Genomic DNA, 21,453 nt, shown 5'->3' with positions numbered 1-21,453 from the left:
AGGTGCAAGCTTATTATAGCGTTCAAGAAGGTCACTATCTTAATGGAGTTCCCAATGCCAATAGGATGTTTGAAAAACTATATTTGTTTACTTTCACTACAGATAGGTCACGATGACAGTAAATTGCATTTGCAGAGGCGTTTTACGACAAAAAGCGATAATGTGCCTCACGATGTATGAGAACGAAAAAACAGCTCACTATCCTAGGTTTCGGATTAGGGACTCTTGTGGTGGCAGTTTATGTGGTCCTCAAACGCTAAGCTCCTTGAAGCTCGAGAGACCATTTAGTCGCGATTTTGTTTCGCGCAGAAACTAGGAGGGCTAACTAAAAAAATTAAGTCCAACTGTTTTGCTTCTAAGTATAAACGAATTCGTATAAAACGGTCGAAACACAGTATATGTATTACATATCATCGTTGGATTATACTACTAAATACGTTATACTACTAGATATGCATGCGCACACCAATTAGTATACTTGTAAAAATTCACAAAAGTAACAGTACGATCATATGAGTTAACAGTAGTTAAACTTCTGATTAATAATTAGCTCATTAATTATTAGCCCATCATTTCCTTACAGGTTGCAGAAAAATAGTACCAGTACGCCACCACGGACTTGGAGCAACGCTCGATGGCAGTACCGGACTTAAAGGTGAAAACGTAGGGATGCCATCACTTCTGTTTATCTCTCTGATTCGAGTTTTACGTCTAGTATCACCGCCAAGCTGTCAGGGACCCAGATACTACCATACGATTAAATTTCTTAATCGATCAGGAGAAAAGTTGAAGATGAGGATAGCATTTTTTTTTAAACTAGCTTTCAAAATGCTAGCTTTATTTTTAAAGCTCTATTTTTTTTTTGTTAGAAACATTGTAGTGATGGTGTTTCCGCAGCAACGAATGCAAAAGAACTGTACAGCAATTTAAGTTTACAGAGGATTTGACTGCACTTTAAAATTGACCTGCTTTTTTTTTGTTTACTACAGTTATTAAAGATTTATTTCTTGCATCGAGTAAAACATTATGCTGTAAAAAACAGCAAACTGAGAGAAGTAACCTAATCGATCACCAAATTGTTGCAATATCAAATATCCGCTGTGAACGTTCATTTTAGATTGCAAGAAACTAACATTTCAAAAAGCCCTTATCTGCTATACATTTCCAGTTACTTATTATTAATAAGTCAGAGGAAACGTTCAAAATTCGTTCTCGAACTCGATTGAACGCTCGAACCGAAATCCAAAGCACTTTGATAGGGATTTACAAAAGCAAGATTCCGAAAAGCTATAAGTTGTTAGTCTTCATGGAACTTTCGGGGCCTTATAATAATCGTTCAGAGCCTCTCATATCATTGGTTTGAACAAACATACTGAATTTCTTTACAGGGTCCCTCGCTTTGAGAGCACTATCCTCGAATGACCATAACCATAAGGCCAAAATTGAACTGCCTTATGAAGTAATCCAGTTATTGAATTTTTGCTTGACGGGAAACAAGATGGTTTACTACTTGAAATAACAACTACACAGAAACAGCAGGGCTCGGAAATCTAAGTTTGACGTGCATTGTAGTTCAGAAATCATCTCATTAGACTGTAGTTTTTTGTTGTCGCTGATTGTTTCATACTAAGTCTTTATATATTAAACTCATTTTATTAGTTTTCAATTAATTTTGTAAAAATCCTATTACCTCTCTTTCGAAAATTTCGATTTCTTTGATGAACGTGGTATCACTACAAGTGGTGTTTCTGGAATATCTTCGACTCTCGAGAAGCCTTCGTGCCGCAACCGCATCTGTAGTTGCCTCACCATTGTGATCGTCTTGTGAAGTACGGAACACACGAATAGCGTTAATGATTCAAACGCCAGAGAATACGATGCAGACCACTGACCTATCAAACACCGTTTATTCAAACAAACTTTAGTTGATATATATATAGTCAAAGTAAACCAACGGCCTAAGAAGAACAATCAATTTGTGGATCTTGACGTACTCATCAAGCTATAACACTATTTACGATTTGTTGTGTAAAATTTGCTACTTAATGATGCGAACTAATCCAAACATGATTGGGAGGAAATTGTAACATCTACGCTGCCTTAAATAACGTAATATACTAACACAGTACCTGTATTCTTATTGCCCAATTGGCCCAACACGGAAAGAATCTGCATGCTCAAAAGATTTTTTAATAAGTGCAAGTTAGTGGTAGGAAAGGGAATATGAGCCGAGCACCACGCACAGTTGAACTTCCCAGAGGAAATTCACCTAAAAATGATTGTTGAATAGGGATTTATAATTGGTATATGTTTCCTTTCGAAACGGCACCATGACAGCGAGCTAGTACCTGTACTATAGACAACTTTAAAAAGTACCGCAGACTTTGTGGACACGAAAACAAAAACGAGGAACGATTAAGCGGTATAGCCTACTTTAAAAAATGCATCGCAACCTCGTTTTGTCAAATTTGGAAACAGGAAATAATATTCTGACAATAGTGCGATTAATGTGTACGGAATCTCCTCAGATCCTCTAATTAGCTTGTTTATCCCGAACCACTAACTCCATTAATTTTGCTTAAACTTTTAGGTGTATTTTTTGGAGTTGCCTGTTATATTGTTTTAAGATGAATACCTTCTCTTAAGATCTGTGACTAGGGCATTTCTGCCGAAACGAAAGATAGAAATAGACAAAACTTTACGATGCTCGACCGTTCAACTGCAGATGGCAACAAGCTGGCCGAAGATTCATAAATCTTATGATCTTGTTTATCCACGCTGGTTCACAGTGTTTCAAATTGCCTCTAGGTATTGTTTCAAAGACTGCTAGTTCTTGCTTTCTTATTAAGCAGATCTTACTGCTTAATAATGCTTAACTCTGACTTTAGCCTCTGAATTTTTTTAGCGTTTTTTTTTTTTGGTAATTATTTGACAACGCTGAGATTCGAATGTTCAGTAGTCGGCATGCTTATTGCTTGTTATAGAAACGCGCTCAAGAGAGGTCAGCATTAGCCAGCGCGGCAATACCAATTCAACGCGGACCTGTCATTAGAGAGTCAAGTTTGAGTTAAGCCCTTTAAAGTGCGGCTTTGTTTTCTAGTAATAGCGACTTGGGGTGGGGTGTACAAGTGCTGATTGATCTAGGAATGCTTTCTATGGCCCAGCGCTCCAGAGAAGCGTTCTGACGTAGTTAATGTCTAATTGTAGATGAGACAATTGATGCGAGATGTGCTCGTAGCTGTCACGAAAACTAGGAACTTAACTTATGAGGAAATTAATGATTTTCACCCTAGAAGTAGATGACCATCAATCACATTTCCTTGCGAGATATTTTCTCAATGTATCGATTAGGTAGCCTCGCGAAGATTCGTAATTGGATTTATGTATACAAGCTTTTTTCGTGGAGCAGCTGCATTATTGCGCATGCATAAGACAATCAAATAAAAGGAAACTTCCGAAGCCAAATAATTTTCAAAACATAGCATCGTTAGTCGAAGCAACGATTACTAAAATTAAAGTGTACAATGACCGGCGATATGACTCTGGGGGGAAAGCTCTCTCTCATGGTGCATAAAAATAAAATACAAGCTCACGTTTTGCTTGTTGTGATGGTACTTCTAACAGGTATCAATTGTATCTCTTATTTATGCCACTGATCTTAATTTTGAAGCAATGTCGGATAAAGCATTCATTCATTCATCAAAAAACCAGTTTGCTAGGTTGATTGAACCATGCTTTGAATCCCAGCCGGCGTGTCGATGTACCTCAGCGAAGTATAAGCATTACACAGAGAATTATTATTATTAATAAAGTGGGACAGGTATAACCACCTAAGCTAAATATATTTAGCAAAAAAAAAACCTTATGGGATTAAAATTGCTTCTCGTCAAAAGTTAGTTCTTCATTTTCATTCCGAATCAACACCAAAGACCTAATGTACTTCCAAATCAACTGGTTTACGAGTATACTTAACAGCTGTGGATATGTTTAAACTGAAGCTTCGCAGATAAACCTGCATCTAGAACTAAAATTGAGCTTACCCCACTGGAATTCGTAGATCGCCACATTTAGCAGGTATAGGGCACGAATGAAATTGAATATATTAAAAAGACGATGATAAAAAAAATCTGAAAGGAGTATTGAGGATAGCACTTTGCTTGAGACATTGGATGCAGAAGAGTTCAGTAACTGCGAAATAGGCCAAACAACCGCGATCGCGTCCACTGGAAGCAGCCAATTATTTCTAGAGAAGAGTTGTTTTTGTCTGTCCATGGGAAGAAAGGGCGTGTTGATGTACACAATATGGTAGACAATAAGCAATAGTGACGATATATGCCATAAAGCATCCAGTAACTCAACCTTCCCTAGAGACTGACGACGCCGTAGCCACGATACAAGATCTGACATTTTTTAATCTGGGAGGCTTTCATTGAATACTGTTCACATAAACAGATCTTTCAACACTTTGTTATTGCTTGGATGTAAATGCTATGTGGGCTGGTCAAAATTGGTCAGGCAGTATTGAATACTGCCATCGGTGCATACCCTACCTACGATTAGTGGTTGTATGTCCGTCTCTTATGGTTGATCAAAACGTGTCTTAGTTTGTAGTTGCATTCCGAACAACAAGCAGGGATTTTCGACGGTACCTATGGAACCTTTTCAGGGAGTCAACTGAAAGCATTCAATCTGAGAAAATGTCGATATCTGTATGTGTCGTAGCACACATTAACGCTAATGTTCGTAATTTTCGAAGTCCGAACTAAGTTTTTTTTTAAAGAGCGAAATGTTTGGAAGCCTGTTAGTATATTTCTAAACTACCATTACCTATTTGTAGGCTGGTGTCAAGAACGTTCCAACGACAGGTTAAAAACACCAAGAGTTATAACCACGCAGATATCACAATAATGAACTCAATAGTTCTGGCTGTAGCTGGTGGTAGCCAAAGCAGAAAGGTGTAGACGATCAGGTTCTGATAATTGTGGGGTTTTGTACACTATAGCTATACACACATATGGAACAAAGTTACGACTGAATTATCGCTATTTTTTCGGTATCAGACAGCTCTTGTGTGTCGATTTGGGTTACATTTACCAGGAATTACACATGTATTTATTTACTTCTATATTTGTCGGGTAGCTTAGAAACAATATGAAAGGGTTTTCAAAATAGGAATACAAAAATATAATAAATAAATAAGACACATGCACAGAGCGCTATGACTGTGCTCTTCTTCTGTACGCCACGCTATTCAAGGAGGATGTTCTTGGACATAAGCCGCCGTGACATCGCCCACAGTGCATCCGACACAGATAAAACCTTCGTTTGGCCCACGGTAGAATAGAAGAAGCCATGCTATGCGTAGCAAACTACAACATGTCGGTTCTTTCTGTGTGGTTCCACCCACCATAACACTAGTAGCAAAGAATTCCAGGTATACCTCAGCCGTCCGCTCCCCCTGTTGTCAGACGAATTCCAGGTAGGCTGACGTTTTAATAGCCAAATTAGCGTTGTAGATCTTCAACAAATAGCAGCATATCAGCTAGCAAATTTACATAGCACTCAAAGCAGGAGGTATGCGGGACCAGTATTTTCTTGAGAAAAGCGGGCTTCACCCAGTCCAGCCAATACAATTGGAACCTAGGAGTTTTAATGCTATTAGTATCCGTTGCGCGCAACTTAACATTAGGGTGCTCTACGGGGTTATTTTTTCCAATACACGACCTCATACGTTTAACATACACCGTCAATCACCGTTTTCGAGGCATGATAATGCTGCATTTGTATGGTGCCACTTTGCTCACGATAATAGAAGACCCATGGTAGCAGGTTCCCGATTTTTTGGAAAACCTCGGCGTAACCGAAACCATTATGGGCTACGTTTCGTTCTTTCCGAGATGCCACGAGAGCACTTCTTCCCTTTTGCACGAGCTCTTTTTCCTGCCTTGACATTATTGTGCGTAGTGCAAAGTGTTTCCTCTGGGTTTTTCGTATCTTTTACAGCTCGTGACCGCGGGATCGCACTAGCCATGTTCCTGTAGGGTTAGGGCCTAAATACGAGTGAGTGACATCTCACTTTTCTTTGGTATTGGCAAAACTGCGGCCTGCTTGCGTCCCTTCCTTACTGGAAGTCCATAATAACACTAAATGGGTTCCTCTGTTATTATGGACTTCGATCGGTAGGCCAACTCAAGATATGGCCCTAAGCAAAGTCGTTCACGTTGACTAAGGCGCATTAACTCCGGGTGCATTAATCGAGATACAAAAAGTGCTCTAACTCCTTGGGCGCTGCGGGGGTGCGTAGAGTATGCAATACTCGACATTCTCGAAATTTGGAGAAACGTAGTTATGATCCTATGGTTTTCAAAGAAATGGTAGAAAAGCATTTTTAGGATCAAACTATGAGGGTGTTACGGCCGCAACGGGTTGCGGCTGCATGTGGATATCACGTGTCGATCAGGAGTACCACGGGTATTAATTTGCTTGAAAGACTTGCCCAAAAAGGGCCGTAGTGGCTCAACAAGAAATGTGTGAGAGGCGGCCGAGCTACTTTATTGCCAATCCTAAGCATAGCTTGAAGATCAGCAGAGGGCGGGTTTTTTTCGCTACTGTCGGTGCTGACTGCATAAACTCCATTGAACACGGTATGTTTATCCAGTCGATATATTTACAAATGCGTACGCACCTTGCAGAACGCGGCTTATCGCCCCGTCGAGCTGAAGCAGCGCTTGGGGCTATTATTTGAACAGCCACGCACACTACAACCTCGGTAGCATAGTATATTACTCTATGGCTTTACACAACTAGGATCCAATCCTTTGAGAGTTTATCGATAAAGGAGTACGTTTTCTGCGAACTGGCATCGACCACAGCGTTAACTATTCCCAGAACGATCAACGGAACGTTCACCATTAAAATGCATGTCCTCCAAAGGAATTCTTATGTTCATCGAGTAAGAGATATCTATCAAACACAATGAAATAAACCTTACGGATAACCCTTAGTTGATCATTACAAGCACCTTCTCGCAGAAAAGCTTGATCTAAGTGCTAACAGGCCATTGGTGATATCGTCTATACAGTTGATGCCCGGACGTAGTCGAATTTTTTAACACTGCCTCAAAATGTTTTGACTGCCCGCGGTTGAAGGAGGTTCGGACGTCTACCGACTCACTATTCCCCGGCCGACTAAGTCCACATACATCTGTGAGTTTTGGTTTGTTTTCGTTCAATATTTCGGAGTCAGACATGCTCACGTTGAATATTTCTAAGTCCCGATATGCGCTGATCGATCGGCGAGCATTTGAAAGTTGGCAGGGACAGTCTCAGTGACGCAATTAACAAAAATATTTCCGTGTAACGCTTTTCTGATGTCCTTTAGAAAAAGCCGTAGTAGTATATCTATATATATATACTTATATAGTGGCTCTAGTCAGTTCTTCATTAGACATGTTTCCTGGACAAATAAATACAGGTTTTCTCCCTGTTTTAAACGGTCACATTGCTCCAATGAGCCGGGAAACCTAAGGAGCAAATGGTCCTTAAACTGCATTTGTATATCATAAAAAGCTGCAGCCACGGGTTTGCTTATATCAGTCTCAAACTACGGTTTTACAAATTCGGAAAGCAACCCAGCAGCCATTTTCAGAAATTAACAGCTAGTTCTAGATATACACGCTGGATAAAAACTGCCAAATTTTTGTTAGATGCTTAATAAATCAGATATTCTAAAGAACAAGCAAAGAGAGTCTCGAACATAGTGCTTGCTTTAGTTGCGTCCTCGGCGCCTGCGTATATTCCAATTTACAACGGGCTTCAAATGTCAGAATGTCATTATGCCTTAGTACTACCGATGGTACCAAATAATGTCAACAATGAAGCTGCACTATATTGGGCGACCTAGAGTGACTTGGGCCACAAAAGTAAAAATTATTATTTGCTAGACACCATACGTAATGACAACCAACGTTTATCTATTTACGGCTTTCTCGTGGTTTATTATTATTATTTTTCTCATCTTACAATTGGATAAAATATATGTATAAAAGAAATAATCTCCATGAGTTTATATTCAGACGCTTACTATATATATAACCTATTTCTACAATGGCTTTCACTGACCGTAATCAACACAGACTTAACCTACGTATATACATAACATTAAGTGGACTAAGTTTTCCCACTCGTAGAAAATCGAAGGAAGTTTTTCCTTGGCTCCCGGAAAAAGGCTTTATCAAATAGTACCGACAAGTTTGCTTCCATGCACAGAAAAACAAAAGTTTGTCAGTAGACATTTCTTAGATGTGCAACTTACTCATCCTTCCCAATTTTGGTTAGGAATGTATCCACAGCAATGGAAATATTCGATGCACATACCTGAATTTATTTAAAACGTCCTTCGCACCTTAAAACGAGACCTATGCAAATGCGAGAAGTTACTGTGCTTTAAGCTAACTCGTGTGTTAGTAACCTTCGAAAACGCCGATAGACTACTGTTGCCACATCGGCACAATTAATATAATTGTTGAAAATAAAAACCACTTCTAAAGATGCTATATGGGAAATCGGAAAAAGAAACCGGATCCTCTGATCTGTTATCAAGATGACCATCGTAATAAGCACTTGAGGCGAAATACCTAAAACAGACGTTCTAGACGAAATTGAAATGCATCGATCGGCTTTGCTCTCAAATGTTTAGAAAAAGCACAGCAAATTAGGCAGACTTAAAAGAACCATGTATACATACAATCATTTGTCGATATAATTTAACTGATAAAATAAATAGTTAAAGAGGCTACACAAAAACCTATTGCAGATTTTCTATTGGAAAAATATATTCAGTCATTCATGTACAAGTCTCACACAATATATATGTCAAAAAAGTCATCTATTTATTATTATAAAACACAACAAAAGTTTTTGGCCAGTACGATAAACTAGAACAGCTAGTACTTACCGTTTTCATCGAACCCTTTGCTTTCAGAAATGAAAAAAAAATGCATGCGCGATTACTGAATGAATCTGCGTTGATTATTTTCGGTGTTCTTAGATGTAAGATACCAGCACTGCGAGAATTCCGTAAAATTTAGATAATTAAGCACTACTGAGATCTTAAGTTCATTTACTTCGGCTCCGAGACGTTAAAGAATATTCTGGGTTTGTTCCTTTCCTGGTTTTATAATGTGTAACTTTTTGAGTACTTTGTGTAACTTCAAAACATCTCTTAATTCTCAAAAGTTCTTTTCATTTGTTACTCAAAGCCACATGATTTATCAGCTGCATAGACATTTGATGTACTGATGGTTGACTTAGTTGACTTACTACGATAATCGAGACGAACTTTACACATTTCATTAAAATTCACTTAGAGACTAACTTTACTTGGATTACGACTAAAAATAGGTGCCATGCAGATATCACCTGAAATAGCTTACCAACTTGTCAGCTATGGGCCAGGTAAGCTGATTATTACGTTCCTGACATCACTACCATAGCCATAACAAAGAGCGAGAGTGTTTTTTGTACATTCAACTGAAAAGCATCTTATCGCTATTGTTATACAGAGACTTCGAATTTCCTTCAGTCACCGGGGTGGGGAGGCACTTTGAAACTTTGTAAACCTAGCAGGAAGTGGCATACCATCAAGGTACATCGTAAACGTAGTGAGTTATATGGTAAAAAAAAATAAAATAAGCTAATGACTAAATCGAGTTGTGTCTTTGTTTGAGCGCACTTCTCAGTAACTTTCTATTTTGGTCTCATGTTCGGTTTATATTGGTATGGCTGCTTTTTGCCAATAGGTGGTGGTTTTCCTTTTATAACTTTTCGCCCGGCAGATAATGGCATACGTTATAATATGCATGTTCGGGAAACCTCTCTAACTCGATGTAATCATTTTCGCTGATAATTAATTTTTCAAGCATGTATGTGAGCTCGGTAAAGCACGGTCGTTTGGTAGGATTCGCTTCCCAGCAATAAGACATGATATTGTACATTTCCCGTTTGCAATGCTCCGGCTTCGGAAGACGATACCCGTCCCGTACTCCACGTGTTACCTCCATAGCCGTCATGCCGGGGTAGGGTGTAGAACCTAAAAAATATGATTATAAAAAATTAAAGAAGGACAAGTTAATAAGTTAAGGAATACTAAAAAGGCTATTCCAGATATAGTTATTTTTGGTGCTCACCATGATAGCTATGCATGAATATGTAAAGTGAGCATATTTAAGTGCCAATAAATAAAGGAAATTTACGATTTTTTGGTCTTAATATTACCATTGTTATAAACGTGCAACTGAGCTTATCAAGCTTGTAAGCACCGATCAACGAAGTATTAAATCTATCATTCTGTGTATTTCGCGTTCGCCAGACGTACCCAGTGTTACGATTTCCCATAAAAGAATGCCGAACGCCCAAACGTCACTCCTTGACGTATGTACGTTGTCATACAGAGCTTCAGGAGGCATCCATCGGACCGGCAGCACTCCGTCACTCTTCCGTTCATACTCGTGCGATGAGATTACGTCTCGAGCGAGTCCGAAATCCGCCACCTGTTGCAAAAACGATCCATACAAACAGCGCAGTGATGGGCATAAAGCACGGAGTCACACCAACCAGTGAACCAACGTTAGAATATGGCCAACTTACTTTGATTACCAAGTTAATTTGTACAAACCATTTCAAACGTGGAAAAATATCTTAAACTAGATATTCAAGGTAGAACAATTGCTACTAATTTCTACTACAATATAAAACCAACATATTAACAGTAGTAATGGATGATGTGAAAGTGATAAAAAGAAAGATTCTTACTTTACATTGTCGATTCTCTGTGACGAGAACGTTACGAGCCGCTAAATCTCGATGAACGATACCCTACAATATGTAAATGTACTGCATTAGGTGATCTGAAATATTTTACACGACTGTGCAACTTATGTATCTTCATTTTTATTCCGTTTCAGGCCGACCGAGTGTTCTCTAGATAAAATGGGAAGACAAAACAGGACGGCTGTATTCCTATACAAACCACCTTATCAAAAATGGCGATAATTCAGAATTCCTTGACATTGCTAGGAAACAATAATGAGACGATAATGTGCAGTTCAATTAGCGTGCGTGCATCATTAACGTATGTACAAATTTTCCAAATAAATTCTGGAAAAATATTTTCCTTTCATATTTTCTCCGTGCTTCCTAAATGCAGACTGCTCATTCTAACTACATACCTACGCTACTCATAATAATCATAAAGATAATATAAGCATGGCAAAAAAAATAATGGCTACGGGTGAAGTGTTTATGCAACGGCATGAGGGAATTAAGCGCACAGAAAACTAAGTAAGTAAGTAGCGCATATTGGTCCATGCGCACACAGGTAAGTAGGAGGCGAAGCTAGCGGGTAAAATTCGCCATTGTGTCCTGTACACCGTTCACTCCTGCAGGATAAAGTTAGCTATTTTCAAGCGAAGGGAATAGATTTTGTCTTAGAATCAGCACTTGTACGCCTGCGTCAGAACTCATTTGGTTGAACTTTCGTAGATGCGATAGTAAAATCAAGCTCTCGTTATCTTGTCTGATATGATGTACTGGCCAAGTTCCCCGGCGTGAGTGAGGTTCTAGTCATGAAAACATCAGACCAAGCGAACACAACAAGAACCCACTCACACCGACAAATTGACCTCCGTATATGTGAAAAGCACCATGACGGTTCTATTAGCTCAGATGTTGCAGATCATTGCATGCGATTTCTTGTCAGCGGTTTATCCTACTTTTAGCTACAAAGTTGAGAGCTCGTTTGCCTCTCCATCTTTGCACACCCTTAAGCTATATATATATATATATATATTCTTTATTTTCGCACACTCCATGCAACGTACACTTCGCATAGCGGAAATTGCACTACACCATCAAACTCTTCTACCGAAAACTAACTGTAAGACTTTAAGAAGCTTAAGACTGAAGGAATATTTGTCTGTCATAGAACAGAGGTTTATGGTGTGCCAAGTCTAATAGTGGTACCTTTGAAGCAATATATTCCATTCCTTTGGCGACTTGATAACCGAATTGCGTCAGCTCGGTCGAGGTAAGTGGCGCTGATCTGGCGTCGAATGAATCTCTTTGTTCTGTAAAAGGTCGGCGGTTCTCACGAAGGAAGGTCTGCAGTTTTCCAAGGCTAATATATTCCATTATTACGAACAGCGGATCTATCGAAGCAGACGTTGTGAAAATGGACAAAACTATTTGAATAATTGTATTGTTTTTGGCCAACTGTCTCGTTCTGTTCTGTTTAGCGTTGGATAGTTTGGCGAGAAACATCACTACCTTTTTGCTTTGTTCATTTATATCCTTGACCGCCATATGGAGCAATTCAGCCAGAGTCTATTGCTACCTTACTCACATAGTAATAACAAAATATATTTCAGCAGCTTAAAATGCTAGCGCCAACATCGTAGGTATGGCGATTGGCTGGCACCTATTGCCATGGAACCTTGCACATAATATATCACAATATCTACTAAAACATGTGCCGTCCGATTCATTAGTATCTTTACTTAAGAAGTCGATTTTTTCTATCAAGGACTATGTTATTGTTTTAAAAGGATTATAGATTTAAGAAAAAAGTGCAGCATAATCACCTCTTTCGGTGCAGCAACCCAGTAAAGTGACAACATTTGGATGTGGATCAAGTAATTTCATAATCTCCAGTTCGTTCAATAGATCCTGCCTTCCTTGCTCAGACTTCGGATCTTTCAGGGTCTTGACGGCGACGATTATCGAGGACCCACTGCTTGTTTTACCATCCGAAAATTTCTTGCACCTTGAATCCTCGTTACTTCCAGTTTGGAATGCTTCATACTTCCAAACCTTAAAGATTAAAACGATGAAAATGACAATACTACAGCCATGCTGAACAGAGTATATACTACCAGGCTACTATTTATTCGAGTTTTTCTGGAATAATTTGTTCTTCGATTAGTGTTGAATGAGAGAAATAAATATAAACCTAGACTATTGCAAAAGTATTTTTGCAAAATACAAACTCTTCCCGTATTCCAACCATTCTACATAAATGAGTAGCCGGATGAATTTCTCTGATTTAATCAGTACGATTCTAAGTTACATACCTGTCCAAAGCAACCTTCGCTAATGTGTTGTAAAACTTTTAATTTAGTCCGCGGAAATTCCCACTTGTCATCCGTTAACTGAAAGTGGTAAAAGAAGAGTTTTGGTTGAAAAGAATCCATCACATGGGTTGCTTGTTTTCTAATTAAGCCACGCATGCTATGGCATCTTATCAGCTGCGAGTATGTGCGTGCAAAATACCACGCTGCTTCCCACAGCTTAATCGGATGCGCATAGCTGTCGATAGTAGAAAGGCCGCCGTGGCTGTATCAAATCCTTACCAACTTTGTCCTTTAAAATGTACGCTGATGCACGTATATAGATAAATTATGCAATAAAACTAAAACGGATCGGATTTCTACAGCAAGAATTTAATGCAGGGCCTTAGATGGCGCTGAGACGCGGATAGACGCTTTGTGTAAGGCAGCGTTTTTAGTAAGGCTGGAAACCCGACGGATGTCCCGGGTTAAGTTCGTCTTTGCTAGATGGATTCGACAACATTTTATGCCAAGAACACAACTACGGCAATGAATTATTATCACAAATCATTTGTCAATAGGTAAGCCAATATAAGAGATCGACTCGAGAATTGTCCGCTAATCATTCAAGCGTTTTTGCATTTACGTTACACAAGACGCACGTAGCCGCCAAAGGCTCTAGAACAATGACTGTTGTTTCTAATAAGCGCATTCACACGGTTGTTTCTCTGTCCGTAAAAGGAAGGAAAAAGGAAAAAGACTGATGAAGCAGTAAAATGAAATCTGGTAGCTGTTTAGCTTGTTGCATCAACTGTACATAAAAAGGCATTGTCTTACATCATCGCTCTGCGCCACGGCAAACAAGGCAACAACTACACCGGACAGGGCATTCAGGCTCAGACAAACTTCGGCGGGCTGTCTGTTGACGCGGACAGCATTCATCCGCTATCATTTAAATCAGAAAAAAAAAACTTTCTAGAAAAAAAACAAACCTATCGCGGCCGAAAGCTGCATTGTTTTCGAAATTTGAGCAAAGATCAAGTTTTGCGCTGGCCGAACCTACATCAAGATTAAAAGCTTACTGCTTTGCCCGGGATCGACACGCTATACTATAGGCCAGCTTTCATGCGACTTCTAAAAAATCCTTCAGGGCTCTACGTTTTGTTTTACTCATTAACCGCTCATAACAGCGATAACATGTTTGAACTGTTGCTAATGTGCGCTAAAACAGTTATGGTGGCGGAAGTTCATTTTCTAATACGCCAAGGGCCTGTCTGACAGTATGCTAAGTTAAAATCAAGGTACTGCACGCAAAGCCGTATTCGGCGTAATGATTTTCTACGAAAAACGCCAATTTGTGAAGAAGCAAAGCTTTTTAACAAGTTGAAGAACTAGAGATTCGTCAGTTGATAAAGTAACTTAACGTTGATTAAGAAACAAAATAAGAATATCTGATGATCTCCGGAGTGGTTCACCTTAGCGCAAAGCGCGTTTTAGAGTGTAGTGACTGGCATGTGTAAGCGTCATATCCGCTCGTTTGAGCGATTAATGCCATATTCAGCTTTTTTGTTATCTTTTTGTATGCGCGAAAAATGCCTAACTCACTGTATTGAAGAACTCGGCCGGTTTAAGTACCGGCTCTCTTTTCTCGAGCACTGCAGCCCACGCCGGCTGTGATGGTAGTCTGGACAAGGCTATCTCTTTGTTTGCGTCTTTGTGATCCTTGTCATTTCCCAAGTTGAAAAAGCTTCCTTTCTGTAATTAAGACATATATGGTTGCAATATTTATAATTAGCTAAGTTGGTGATGAAGCTGCTACTACGAAATTTGCTGTGCTGAGCATTTTAAAAAGCTCAGAATGAATTTTCTGTTGAATGATCATTTCTACCAGTAAAGCCCTAGTCTGATGTTGATATTTTGAGCTTAGTTAGTGATTGTTCGCGCGGAAATTCAGTCGTTAAAGTTTATTTTAATAATCATAATAATAACTGTATATATGCCTCTGTCTAGAGGACGCCCTATCTGAAACCCCTAGCCTTAACGCCTTATGTTAAATTGCCATGTATTAATAAACGTACAAGGTTAGTGGGTTAACATTGATAGACGTTTGTGCACGTTGATATACTTTCTCTTAGCATTCCGCCATATTAACGCACAATGTCTGCTCCAAGATGAGTAAGATGTGGTTGTTTATATACTTTGGAATATTTTTGGTCTTTTCGACTAAAATTACATGCAAGAGATGAAAATAATTTAGTCTGAGCGTAAAGTACGTATCGGAGCCGTTGCATCTCGTCAGAATGTTTTCAATGAAAGCTCTTCAATGAACGTCATTTGAATAGGAAATGCAAGCCAGCTACAGCAAGTGCCCAAAGTTCCTTTAAAGGCTTCACAAATTTTGTTTTTCTTTTACTCACCGATTGAACTTTTTCCTTGGATCCAGCTGACTCCTCTAGACCTGCCCATTTCCTCCAAAAAAAAGATAATACTATCGTGAATATTAAAATTATTGTCCCTATTAGTACAAGTATGACTACATTATGATTCGAAGTTTCCTGTACGTCAGAAAAACTTTTGGCGTCGTCCGAAGGATTAGGTTGTGGCAGTGAGGCTAAGTTGATGTCGTGCCCTGTGGATGCTGGCTGTCTTATGTCCGATATAGAAGGTTTACTCGGAGCTGCATCCAGTTCGTCTTTACGCTCCTGCGGCGAACCGTGGTTAGCTCCTACTATCTTAATGCCGATTTCCATCTTGACCTGGTGGTGTCCATCATCAGCTCGTATATTTATGTACAAGTCATTAGCTCCCATACCTTTGAGACTCTTGGAAAGGAAAACCTCGCCCGTAATCGGATCTACACGAAAATAGCTCGAACCATCACGGAATAACGCGGGCGCCAGACTAAACCGAATTGGATCTCCATCAGGATCAACAGCTCTTACAGCAAACACTCTTTCATCAACATGGTGACTTTCATCAACAATCCAGTCCCGATGTGATGTGAACGACGGCGGGGTATTGTGTACAACACCCGCTCTAACATGGTTTCCTCTTCCAGAGTCGACCCGAGAACGCGCAAAACCTGATTCAACATGCGCTAAATTAGCTAGCCCTGTAAAATAAACAAATATACAACAGAAGTTGGAAATTAGATTTTTTCTAACAATATTGACTCTCGATTTAGTTGTCAGATCTAGGTGCTTTTTGCTTTTTTCTTCTCCTTATTAGAGTCAAAAAGTTTGCCGCAAACATCACCCAGATTTAATTGACAATATATGGATCAATCATTGGTATACCTGCTGTAAAATAGATTGTACAAATTTGAAAAGATTTACGTCAAAAATTAGAAAAGCATTAGAAGACGCAGAAAAATTGCATGGACTGTTATCTACCATATTTTATGATAGTGTAGCAGAATTATCGAGTCACAAACGACTACACCTTACGACTTAGTTAAAGATCATAGCCTGTTTATTCTAAATGAATATAGTAGGGAGAAAAACCTAAATATGGACTAAAAAACGCCTAGGACTATAAACAGAAAAAAGTCATTAAAACGTATGTTCATTTCACGGCGGCAATATCAGTTTTGATATAGCTGGCCTACCTAATCACAGGATTTCAAAGCCGAAAAGAACATACAATTGTATTTTGATTTAAAGTGCACTGAAATTAAGTGAGCCATCTTTTTGACAGACGAGGAGGTTCCACTGAATGAGGTTCAAAGGCACACTTTGCTTGAGTGTGCTATTGGGTTGACCATCTATGCAAAGTGTCTGGTGACCCTAGACCCATTAACAATTCGAGTAGTCGCCTTTTATGATACAAATAGGCAACTTGGTTTCCGTGTTAAACACGTAAGCAACATGCATATTTAATGAATTAAACTAGATTACACATAAACCTGGATATGATTATTTAAATCCATATTTTAAAGACATTTCAAGATTATTATTACTACTACTCTGGGAATACAAGGTAACCACTACCAACTTGATGATAAATGCACAGGTTCTCTAACTTATGAAAAGCTCTGAGCCTGTACAGTGAAGATATATTGAAACCCTCGGATAAGTATACAATGGAATCTCATAGATATACAATAAAATATAAATTAGTAAAAAGACAAATCTGTGTCTCAAACCTGGTTAGTGCGATAAGCAGAGCTGCTACTGGTATGATGAAATCGACTTTCATCGAAAGTTAAGGCGGTAATCTCGAATGTGCGAACATTTTAAATACATGCCAGAATGTGGTTTCCTCAACCCTTTGCTGTGAATACTATCTACTTAATACATATTACCACAAAATATTAGCTAATGTCAAGCCTTAAAAGCCTGAAGCTTAGCGGAAACATATCCCACTTTGCGGACCAGACCAGCAACCTCTAACTGCTCAGATTAATCGTTCGGACATGGTGTCAAAATACCACCAAGCAAACATCTTGTTTCAAAAATGACTTAGAACAGTCATAACATGCATGTCTGCTGGTCTCGCTTATTCTAAAAAGACCAGAGTTATTGACTTAAAATTTACTACTCACAGTTCCACCACTACGCATTCGCTTGTCTCTGTAGTTATATCTTCAGATTTGCCCCCAGTATCTTCCATTAGGATTCGCTGACTGATAATAGGCCGATTATTGCATCGTTAACCAGGATATCATCCAAATCCTCGTCCTCATCGTTATGTTCCACGACATCGCGTTAGCAGTCTGTTACATTTTCACCTTTTGTGTCACCCTTACTTTTGCTGGACTCACTTTCTTGGCCCACTTGCATCATTTCGTATCTCAACACCTATTCAAGCTATCATTTGTTCTGTTTTTTTATACTCCGTTTTGTATCTCTTTTCTTTTACATTTTACTTTATTGTTGCCCCCGTCCGTCTACTAGTTTTGACTTCTACAATACCTTTTGATTCAATCCAGCGTGAATATGTTTGCGGATTAGTGAATGCGTAATTAAGACACTACTTTCAAGTTGTTCTAGGCGTCATAAATATTATTGGCCTCTTGAGTTGGTGCTACGCTCTCAAGAGCTTCGGATCGTATGGATAAAACGTCTCTATGCACATTCTCCTCCAAGGTATGTCGGGCATCTTTTAAAAATATACGCTCTCACTATGAACAAAAACAGGCATGAAATACCGCAAAAGAAGAACTTCACACCCTATGATCTCGTCCATGTTACCACCAAAGCCACTCCGGCGAGCATATTGAACACGCTGATGCTGGTTAACATCAGGCCACATTCTAGGACAATTTTATCGGCTTCAAACGTTACGCTTTATATATAACACTTGCTACAAGGCAGCAAAGCAAATAGCTTTGCGCCGAAAAAGCTAATGTTTCTTTAACAGGGATACGTTTGGAAGCATTTTGATATTAATGCGATGTTCACACACTGCATGGTTATTTTCAAATAGTAATTTTCTGAATACTTTCTTTTACGGCAAATGAACATTTTCTACTTTAAAAGAGCAAAAATATTTAATGGTGTATATCTCGAAGGTTTCGCACAAATTCTTGGTTGATATAGGTGCTACTGTAGTCCGCGCATCGAAATCTACTTGCCAGATGATGTTGCCCTATTGGCGTGAAAATTGGCATTAGATATAGCCGTGGATCAGCTGTATTTCAAATCACTGGGCTATTAGCTCCATAATTCAGGTGGTTTGTATATCAAAGCGTAAATTCTGTTGTTGTTGCTGTTATCGAAAAGCATTAGAACATCCAACACCAATTATGATAGTAATAAAAACTATGGTTTAAATTGTAGTACTAATTTACTGGTAGGCTAGAGATATTAGTCCCTGATTTATCCAACATAATACATTACAATATGATAAATTTCTACAATATTGACCCATTCTATCGGTTAGCTACCTTCTCTCCAAAAGTATGCACCACAATACAGTACTTACGCGACCAGTCTAACGGAATCAAGCATAAGTAAATATTAACACATCTACCCTGCCATAGCCTATATATATATATGCTGGATATCGTTAGATTACCTCACATATCCCAGAAATAAATAAGCATACACGTTGCATCACGGGTACATACTGTACTCCCAAACTGCGTAACAAACATTAGATGACTTCACAAATGATGTTCGTAGGTACGTTTGTAGGTGTACTGTAAAAATAAACAAATTTTTTTAGCTTTGTCGGTGTTCTGTCATTATAGCTTTTTGTTTAAATGTGCTTAGTACGTACTATTGGAATATGTGGCCCAATAATGAAAAATGAATTAACTTTATTACAAATTTACAGTGGTAATTAATTTAGGCAGTAGAGGACGCAAAGAGTAACATACAATAGTATACAAGAAAAGCTGTCAAAGAAAGCATGCAGCCTGCAGTCGAGTGCACACACGTACGAACCACTGGATTCCTCTATGAAATTCGCCATACATGATAAGTAAGTTATCACACATACCCAGTAACAAATATTGCTCAATATGGATAACGGTCGCACACATAAATAATAACTCATTATCGGCCCCATAAATGAGGATCGTTGTGTTCCAGATTCTTGTACCATATGAGCTCACGGAAACAATCCGATGGCAATGCGTTTCCTTACTTTCTGCAAAAATGTGTGCGTCCAATATGGCTGCAGCCAAGCTTGGTATGTTGACCTGCAGATATGAACACTGATGACCAATCATGAATAACTCTGATGTCAGCTATGACAAATAAGACTAAATATTTTACTCAGACTTGACTCAGACAGAACTTAGCCACCATTGCTAACGGTAAGTGATAGTGCTTTATTTTCAAATTTTCAAAGTGAAGCAGGAACAGCATTAAATAGGTAACGTAGGAAAAATGAGCCTGCAGGGTCCATTACAGAAGACAAACACTATGCGAACCGCAGTTACTCGTTTATAGGCCCCTACAAAAATGATCTAAAATTGATGGCAATCTTCTTTTTAGTCCGTGATTGCCTTTCCGCCTGCATCGTTGGCAAGTGAGAATACCCCAACTGCTACGGAAATTTCCCAAATGACAAAAATTAGGACACAGGTTTTATCGGTACCCCAAAATAGACCATCTGTTCAGATCGAAAACGTAAATTTCAGCCTACAATACTGAGTTTTTATATACAGAACACACGGAGATTTGAATATGCAATCATTTTTACTTATCTTTCTTCTGGTCCATTAAACGGAGTTGAGGGCGCAAAAGAATTACATCAGCTAACTTCCCTTGGTGGTTACTCAAATAAAAGTATTTTGGGACAATAAATGACCAGAACGAACGGTATTTAAGGTTACAGCAGTTTGAGGAATAAGCAATAACTCAAAGTGGCACACCAGTTTCAGACAACGCAGTTCATTAAATGAATCCGAATCGGTACCGGTAGCCACATCATAATAACTGAAGTTTCTAGTATAGAAACGTATTGCATCGTGCTCAATTATCACATTATCTGCCGATGTGTTAGGTATAATCTTAACCGCAAATTTAAAATCTGAAGTTTTTGGTAAGATTCTGATGATATAATATCCGTAAACATATTGGCCTTATACTTAATGTATTCCTTTTGCCCTGCACATGAAATACGTTAACCGATAAAAAAGAAGTAGTTCAACCCTTTATTGTGTGTGCTAATATTTTCTGGCATATTGCATAAAAAGTACTTACAGAGTTACTTAGAAAACAGTTAGTAATACGTAAAAAGCATCTGGAAATCGATTAGCTAGGGACGGAAAGAAGTCAGCTATATAGTTCTGTGTTATGCTATGGATTATGATACCGGTATTACTTCGAATATCACCAGAGTAACCGCTTTACTTACCCAAAAGACTAAGCCAAACATAGTATAAAACACGCAGTAGAAAGTCCATCTTAAACCGGAAGTGCTTTCCTTTTTGCTGAGCTTTAGCGACCGCAGGCTTTAGTTGTTGATTTGTCCCACTTAGTGGCATCTGCTTCAAAATTCTCACTACAAAGGGATCGTTAAGATAATTGAAATTCCCATTGTGACCCCTTGCATATTCTTCCTTTATATATTAAAAGCAAGCTTTTTACAAGTTAACCATCCTGGCAACTGAATTGTCTTTTTTTTTTTGCTAATTCACTGAAGACGCAATACACCAACAATGGTAGAGCACACTAGTATTCCGAAGTATAGAAGCTTATGAAGCACTTTCGCATATTCGTATTAAAGAGTATTTTTAAAAGTTAAAAACAGTTTGCCTGTTGATGATTTTCTTTGTCGCTGATGTGGATCGACTGCTAAAGATGGCGCCTAGTGGCCAGCCGCTAACGACTTATAGCTGGTAAGCGGAACTCATAGCCGATTGGACCGAAATGGCGGCGTCTATAGTTCCGCACGGC

At 38.8% G+C, this 21,453-nt stretch overlaps 2 protein-coding genes and 1 long non-coding RNA gene across 6 annotated transcripts in view; 1 reads left to right on the top strand and 2 right to left on the bottom strand.

The window, feature by feature from the left end:
- Positions 1-4,549, bottom strand: part of LOC111255386 (uncharacterized) — a 19,858-nt gene extending 15,309 nt beyond the window's left edge. For 2 of the 4 annotated variants that reach the window (XM_022817310.2, XM_086976241.1), the window contains exons 1-2: positions 4,041-4,546; positions 1,691-1,892 (exon numbers count right to left, since the gene is read on the bottom strand). In XM_022817310.2, coding sequence (XP_022673045.1) covers positions 1,691-1,892; positions 4,041-4,407 — 569 coding nt within the window. In that variant the 5' untranslated portion in view covers positions 4,408-4,546. Of the gene's footprint in view, positions 1-1,690; positions 1,893-4,040 lie in introns of all 4 variants that reach the window. The other 2 variants (XM_086976229.1, XM_022817311.2) reach the window with 2 other exon arrangements.
- LOC147758096 (uncharacterized) overlaps positions 1-11,186 on the top strand; it is a 15,503-nt gene extending 4,317 nt beyond the window's left edge. The window contains exons 2-3 of the long non-coding RNA XR_015318052.1: positions 584-655; positions 10,964-11,186. This is a non-coding gene — a long non-coding RNA (uncharacterized LOC147758096). The remainder of the gene's footprint in view (positions 1-583; positions 656-10,963) is intronic.
- Positions 8,868-21,453, bottom strand: LOC111255383 (fibroblast growth factor receptor 3-like). The gene is made up of 10 exons (XM_022817306.2): positions 21,313-21,453; positions 20,912-21,058; positions 15,520-16,214; positions 14,708-14,857; positions 13,127-13,204; positions 12,638-12,866; positions 12,021-12,205; positions 10,812-10,874; positions 10,375-10,549; positions 8,868-10,089 (listed from the first exon to the last, which is right to left on the bottom strand). Exons 2-10 carry the CDS (start codon positions 21,039-21,041, stop codon positions 9,815-9,817), a joined length of 1,980 nt encoding a protein of 659 aa, XP_022673041.1. The 5' UTR covers positions 21,042-21,058; positions 21,313-21,453; the 3' UTR covers positions 8,868-9,814.

Source organism: Varroa destructor, unplaced genomic scaffold (genome assembly GCF_002443255.2).
Source record: "Varroa destructor unplaced genomic scaffold, Vdes_3.0 BEIS01000001.1, whole genome shotgun sequence".
Lineage (NCBI taxonomy): Eukaryota > Metazoa > Arthropoda > Arachnida > Mesostigmata > Varroidae > Varroa > Varroa destructor.
The sequence above is the reverse complement of the archived record's forward strand: the minus strand, read 5'-3'. Positions and strand labels throughout refer to the sequence as shown.

What these genes read in the sequence shown, in the direction of transcription:
- LOC111255383 (XM_022817306.2), bottom strand. Translation starts at nt 21,041, where the DNA reads ATGCCACTAAGTGGGACAAATCAACAACTAAAGCCTGCGGTCGCTAAA. An exon ending in TGTTTGGCTTAGTCTTTTGG is followed by an intron (nt 16,215 to 20,911) that starts GTAAGTAAAGCG and finishes TTTATTTTACAG; the next exon opens with GGCTAGCTAATTTAGCGCAT. An exon ending in GCGAAGGTTGCTTTGGACAG is followed by an intron (nt 12,867 to 13,126) that starts GTATGTAACTTA and finishes TTAATCTTTAAG; the next exon opens with GTTTGGAAGTATGAAGCATT.